Source organism: Mus caroli, chromosome 6, assembly GCF_900094665.2.
Source record: "Mus caroli chromosome 6, CAROLI_EIJ_v1.1, whole genome shotgun sequence".
NCBI lineage: Eukaryota > Metazoa > Chordata > Mammalia > Rodentia > Muridae > Mus > Mus caroli.
The window spans coordinates 81,477,665-81,484,371 of record NC_034575.1 but is presented as its reverse complement, the minus strand read 5'-3'; the positions used below and the strand labels follow the sequence as shown (position 1 = coordinate 81,484,371).

The following is a 6,707-nucleotide window of genomic DNA, read 5'->3' as shown; positions in this document are numbered from 1 at the left end:
AGCTTGTTATGTAGACCAGTCTGCCTTCAATTCAAGAGAGATCCTCCTGCCTCCGCCTCCCAATGCTGGTTAAAGGTGTGCTGCCACACCTAGCCTTTATTTNTTTATTTATTTGTTTGTTTTTAAGCCCAATGTATCACAGNCTGCCTTTGAACTTGCTNTGCAGTGGACGATTTCCTTGAACCATTGCTAGGATTGCAGGCTTGTGCTGGCACAGCTGGTCAATGCACTGCTGGGAGTGGAACCCAGAGCTTCCTGCATGCTGGGCAAACATGACACCAACTAAAGCCTCAGCCTCCTTTACTTTTCTTGGTTGGCAGCAAGTGTGTGGTGTAGTCCAGGACGGCTCTGCGGTGAGGTCGACACTGCGCGGCTGCTCCTCCTGCTGCCACCATGATTAGCTTTGGAAGCTGAGTCCTTAGGAGACTCTGGCTGTGTCCTGCTGGGGAAGCTGACCTCTGCCCCCAATGTTTTTGGAGCCTCCTCTGGCCTCTGGCTGACCTGGTCTCTTTCCTGTTGCCTGCCAGGCACCATGTACAACCTGTCTAGTTTAGGCCTTGAGTTCCTGGAAGAGTGTGGTGAGCTCCGGGCTCCTGCCCTCCTGCCGCAGCTCACCTTTCATCATGACGCTAGCGGAGCCTGGCTTCAGCTGCCTTGGCTCAGCACCAGTGCTTTCTGGGAAGCTGCTGGTTAGGTGGGGAAGGTGGATCTGAGGAGGTTCCCCAGATGCTCGCACTTAGGAGGGAGAGGTGAAGAAAGGGGACCCCAGGAGCTTAGAGAACTGAAAAGCTGCCTGTGAGGAGGGACCCTGCTGGAGGGCAGGTGTAAGGCCACCAAAGTTGGGGTCTGACAGCAAGCTCAGCCACAGGCCACTGCCAGTCTGCACACACTGGGGTATTTGGTTTGCTTTTTTCTCTTACTGTGTCCCAGGGAAGTAAAGGTGCTTAGCTCAGCATGTGTGTACTCCATAGGCTGGCCTACAAGGGGAAAGATGAGGGTGCTATTGCTGTAGGAGAATAATTCCTTAGCCAGTAATTCTGCCCCTCCCCATGTGCTGAGCTCTCTTGGACATCTGCCTGATGACAGTCTCGTCCTTATCCCTTCCTGCAAGAGCTCAGTAAAGTGTAGTCTATTTCAGTTTGCAACTCAAGCTCCTGCTTGGTTCTCTTACTGCTGTCTTTGTCCATGAGCTCTCTCAGCCTCCTTCCTTTTGGTGCCTCATAATTCATTTGGTTCCCTGGGTCATGTGGCTCCATATAGCCCATGTGGTGGTGTGGCACCTGGCCTGGTGGAAGTTGGGGTAGGGATGGTACTTGGCCGGGATATTTCCAGTCTCAGCATTAACCAGGAGGCTCATGGTTTTGTCTTCTCCACAGCCTGGACGTGTCTCCTCAGGTAGAATCTGACCCAGCTGCTCCTCACCCCTGCTCCCCCCAGGCTCTGGCCCCCCCTCCTGCTCCCGCTGCTGCTCCCATGCTAAGCACTAACCTTTTTGCAGTCACCTCCCCTGCCGCTGCCACTGCCNCTGCTGCCACCATTGTCCTTGAAGCCACCCCATCCGGATTCTTGGGGGTCACCAACCCGTTCCTCAACTCCTTGCAGAGCAACCCCTTCTTCGAGGATCTCAAAGCCGACATAGCACTAAATTCTCCTTCACCTGCTCCCTCTCTCCCCAGTGCCTCGAGGGCCAGCCTGGCCCCCCTGGCCTCCCCTGGGAAAGCCCTGCCTGAGTGGGACGACACCTTCAACATCTTTGCTGCTGGCAGGCTGCAGCAAGAGGCCGGGAGTGGGATCCTGGCCCCTGCAGGAATGGGGCTGGAGGAGGATGGGCTGCAAGACCCAGGCCCTAGGACCATGGCAGTGAAAGCGACAGAGCCCCAGGGAGAGCCTGGGAGAGGAAGAAGAGGAAGCAGCATATGGCTAGAGCCCAAGGTTTCTGTGGACTCAGAACTGGACCAGCCAAGCACAAGTATGTCTGACCCAGGACCCTTTGGGTCTTCAGGGACTGGTCCATCCTCCAGGGCAGCCCAGTTGCACCTGCAAGCCTCAGCCTCAACACCAGACCGGGAGCTTCCTGCCTCAGAAGGGGGAGCGGGGCAGAGTCCAGCAGATAGTGGGGCATCTCTGTTCAGCTCCCCAGAAGTTCTCAGTGTGTGGGAGAGATTTCCTGGTTCAGATGACACTCCTGGAGGCCGAGATGAGGAGGCCCCCCAAGATGGAAGCCAGCTTTTCCAGGAGCTGAACACAGTAGAGGATTCCTGGCCTTGGGATGTGATCACCATTTCTCCTACAGCAGAGGTCGCTTCACCTGTCACGAAGGGAGAATCCGATGGGGTACTTTCTTNCCAGGTGCAGCCTGAATCTCCAGATACTGTGCCCCCCATGGGGAGCGAAGGGCTCCCAGCATTGCTGGAGCCAGAGCCAGAGCAGGGATTGGATGAGGGGCCATGGCTTGGCCCTCCACCTCCCAAGCCACCACGCCTCTTCACACCCACCAATTCTCAGGTGGAGGAGGAGGAGGAGGAGGACAAAGAGGAGGAAGAGAATGCTACAGGGGGGCTAAGTAGCAGGGGACCAGGGGTAGAAAAAGACAGCACCCCCAGTGCATTGGTTATTGGTCCCCAAGAATCTAAGGAGGAATGGGTAAATCCAGAGTTGGAGAAATTGCATAGACTGCCCTCTGGAACCCTGATAGGTAAGTCAGAACTTGAAGACCCAGTAGGAGAAACTAGTGGCCCTGTGNTTGGGGACTGTCCACCTAGGCCCGCCAGCTGCCCTGAGGGGCCTGTCCCCAGATCCCATAACTCAATCAGCTCCACTCTGCTGAGTCAGAAGGTCTTGGGGACCTCAGAGACNGAGGAGGGCTTTGAAANCAAGAGTCAGGAGCTAGCCAAAGAGGGGTTTGGGCCTCTCTCAGTCCCCTCCCAGCAGTCAGGTATGCGGGCCAAGGAAGAGGAGGAGGGGGAGGAAGAGGAGGAAGAGGAAGAGGAGGAGGCATTGGAGACCTCCAATCCCTTCTTATGTCAGGAAAGCCAAGATCCCCCCAGCCTCCCATCCATATCAGCACCAGGGTCAAGGGGATCCTCTATCCACTCTGGTCCAGAAGAGTTGCCCACACCCCCAGAACCTGCCTTCCCACCGCCCCCTCTCCCACCCTGGGCCAGCCACCGCCACGGCGTGCCAGGCCCTCCGTGCCCTCCCCTGCCTATAGCCTGGCCCTTGACNTCTTCTTCCTCACCTCCCGAGGAGTCAGCTTCACCCCTCGGTCCCCCTGAGCTCTCCCCCACTGGGGGCTCCCCTACACCATATGGGGAAGACCATGCTGCAGCCACCCCAGCCTCCCCGCTTGTGCTTCTGCCCCTGGAGACACGACCAGCTGAGGAGCCCCAGCCCAGCAGCAGGTGAGCGTCCACCCAGAACCCTTCCCAGGAGGAAAGTGGGCGGGGAAATGACCTGGGAGTAGAAGTATTTCACTGTCTAGCTTCATGTTTGCTGAGGGCACGTGGTAAGGGTCTCCTCTATTTGGAGGCAGGTGGTGAAGGCTTTGAAGCCATGCACTTCTGTAGGACCAGCTCTGACTTTGATTATACATGGGACATCTGTGTGGCCCTATAAGCTGGGGGTTTGGGAAACAGCACCTGATAAGGGTAGGGGTTGAGGAGTGAGGTTGGAGAGAGTTAGTGTGCCCTGGCAGGAGATGGGAATGAGAGCTGTATCAGTTGTACAAAGATGCTGTGGTTGGGGGAATCGGGGTTCCANAAAGTGATGATACTTCTTCAGGTAACAGGTCGTAGTGGGACCCACAGCAGTTTCCTGTCCAGGTAGGATGAATTAGCAGAGAGCTGGTAGAAGGTCTGGGACTTAGAGAGGAAGCTGAAGGCAGTCTCAGAGGAGAGGAGAGAAAGCGGTCTTCAAGTNCTTTCCATACCAAAAGCTCCTAGAAAAGGCTTTTCAGCTGCACCAGGCACCTCACTGGCTTGCTTTGTCATTGGTTTTCTGGGCTGGACTCCCATCTGTTCAGGGCAGCTGAGTGGACAGCTGATGCCTCTGTGGCTGTGGTCATGGAGACTTGGGATCAGGGCTCAGTGAGAGTGACCCAGTAGGGCAGCGGTTCAGGATGGCAGTGGCTCAGGATCTAGCCCTGGTCTCTGAGGCCCCCCAGCCTGCTCAGGCATATGTGCAGGGCTCTGAGCAAGCACCTGTTTTGTGCCAGAACTAAGGCATGCCTAGTCCAGGTGGATGGCTAGGGAGCATTCAGTGGGGGAGGCAGTAGGGCCTGCTGGTGACACTCAGTGGTGGGTGGGGCTGTAGGAGCTGGTGGCTATGGTTTCCTCATTTCCTGGTCACAGTGTCCTCATTCTGGCCCATATCTTGTAGTAAAACCTTGATTTATACTCACACTTACAGGGTTTCTTTTCAGAATTGGTTTCATTTCATATGTATATGTGAAGTGATAGTCATATAGGACTGTCCCTATTTCTCAGATGAGTGTGGGAGTGGTTCAGGCTGAGAGCCTAGCACTGTAGCTGCTTGCTGAGAGGGTACCTCCATGCACTGAGGGTGGCTGTTGAGACAGGCGGCCTTGGAGTTGCTTTCAGACCATCTCCAGTGCAGACTCCAGATGAGAGGACAGGTGAAGGCCCAGTGAGGTGAAGCTCCCCGTGTGGGCACTTGATATGCTTTCTTGTCTGTGAGACTAGACACCAGCCCCGTCCTGAGGAGCACGGGTCATCCTGAGCCCGTGCCAGGGGTGCTGGGGGGCTAAGACTAAGTGGCTTTACTTTCTATTCTTTGCCTGAAGGCCTGGAGTCTCTCTATAGGGTGAGTGGATCTGTGAGGTTCCCCCAGGACAGGTTAGCTGATTTATGGGCCCAATGCTTCCAGCTTATATAACTATTGCAGACGTCAGGTGCTAAGGCATCCCAGGAGAGGGTTAGCTTAGCTTAGGGAATCACTAGGTTTCCTGGAGGAGGTGAGCTTGCATAGCTTTGACACAGTAGTAGGAGCTAGGTTAGTAGAAGAAGGGTAGAGGAATAGGGCAGTTGATGAGGCACAGTTTCATCTAGCAGAGGCTGGCCTTGAGTTCCTGNTGCTTCTGCCTCTGTTGTGCTGTTATTACAGGTGTGTACCACTATGTCTAGCTAGTTTTTGTAAAGGTCGGATGATCATTGGTATTTATGACTGAGGAGAGGGTAGTTATGGCCCAGGATGCACAGGCAGAGCCTTTGTTGTCCTAGAATCTGTTATCTTATCTAGAAAGGAGTCACTAAAGGAATTAATGGAAAGCTACTAATTGTCTCTTAGATTAGGGAGTGGGTGGCCAGAAGGCAGGTNCAGCTAGGAGAGGAAGATGGGTGAGGCTGAAGTGGATGAGTTGGAGGGCCTCCTAGAGGTGTGAGGGGAACTAGGTACGTCCAGGAGGACCCCAGGGAAGCAGCTGGACTGTAGCTGGCGAGATAAAGGGTGTCCAGGAGAAGGAGAATCCGGAGAACTAGCAATTTAGATGGAGGGGAGGCTGGTAGAGGTNAGAACACTAGCTGCAGGTCTTTGAAGAAGGGGAGAGGTGGGTAGCTGTCGGCTCAGAAGTCAAGGAGGGGACCCAGCAGATNTACTTGGCCTGGGGTATCAGCATGGAGGTCTTGGCCTGAGTACTCAAGGAAAGGGAGAGGTTAGAAAAGNAAGGCAGTCCCCACGCTCCGGACAGGGTTGTGGGAGGAGGCAGGGTCAAGGTCAAGAGGTTTTGCAGTCCTGTCCCAAAGCTCATGGTAAGCCATTAGCAGAGAGAGATAAAGATGAGGGAGCACCATAGTCTGTAGGGGCTCTCTTGCTCTTCACCCTGAAGTTCTCACACCCATGGGCTTGACTGGGACACTAGATGTGTAGAAGACAAGGCACGGGAAATGGCTGCCTAAGACTGGTCACAGGTAGAAGAGTTTGTAGGCCAGTTTTCCATGCTGAATTGAGGCTGGTGCGTTGAGGAGGGCAGGATGCTGTCCTGAGATATCATAGAGACGGTGGTGTAACCTTTGTGCGGCCTTCGGTCCCTGCATCTCACCTCCTGTTTGTCTTTGCAGTCCCCACCCTGTGAAACCCCTTACTGCTGCCCCTGTGGAGGCTAGCCCNGACAGGAAACAGCCCCGTACCAGCCTGAGCACAGCCCTGAGTAGCGGACTGGAGAGGCTCAAAACTGTCACATCTGGCGGCATCCAGTCTGTGCTTCCAGCGTCCCAGCTTGGCTCAAGTGTGGACACCAAGAGGCCGAAGGTGAGGTGCAGCAAGGTGTTAGGGGGCAACTGAGAGAACAGGCCGTAAGATGAACAGAGGCCAAGTGATGCTGGGGGGCAGAGCAGGTAACTGGTAGCTCCCGTGCCACAACTCTTAAGTGGAGAGGACATCTCCAGCCGTAGAGANGGGCTGCTGCCAGGTCTGGGTTCTACAGCGGGGAAACAGGTTTGGGTGGGCTAGCTGGGGGGAGTGCTGGCCCTCCCCTGCTTAGTTGCATTCTATCTGGCCATAGGATTCTGCTGTGCTGGACCAGTCGGCCAAGTACTATCACCTGACTCATGATGAGCTCATTGGCCTGCTCCTGCAGCGTGAGCGTGAGCTGAGCCAGAGAGACGAGCATGTGCAAGAACTAGAGAGCTACATTGACCGGCTGCTGGTGCGGATCATGGAGACCTCGCCCACACTGCTGCAGATCTCCCCTG

The 6,707-nt window shown here is 55.2% G+C and overlaps 1 protein-coding gene across 1 annotated transcript in view; it reads left to right on the top strand.

Moving 5' to 3' along the window:
• Positions 1 to 6,703, top strand: part of Rab11fip5 (RAB11 family interacting protein 5) — a gene marked incomplete at its 3' end in the record, with an annotated part of 38,120 nt that extends 31,417 nt beyond the window's left edge. The window contains exons 4-6 of the mRNA XM_021164093.2: positions 1,377 to 3,401; positions 6,075 to 6,264; positions 6,518 to 6,703. Coding sequence (XP_021019752.1) covers positions 1,377 to 3,401; positions 6,075 to 6,264; positions 6,518 to 6,703 — 2,401 coding nt within the window. The remainder of the gene's footprint in view (positions 1 to 1,376; positions 3,402 to 6,074; positions 6,265 to 6,517) is intronic.
• Positions 6,704 to 6,707: the final 4 nt, after the last annotated feature.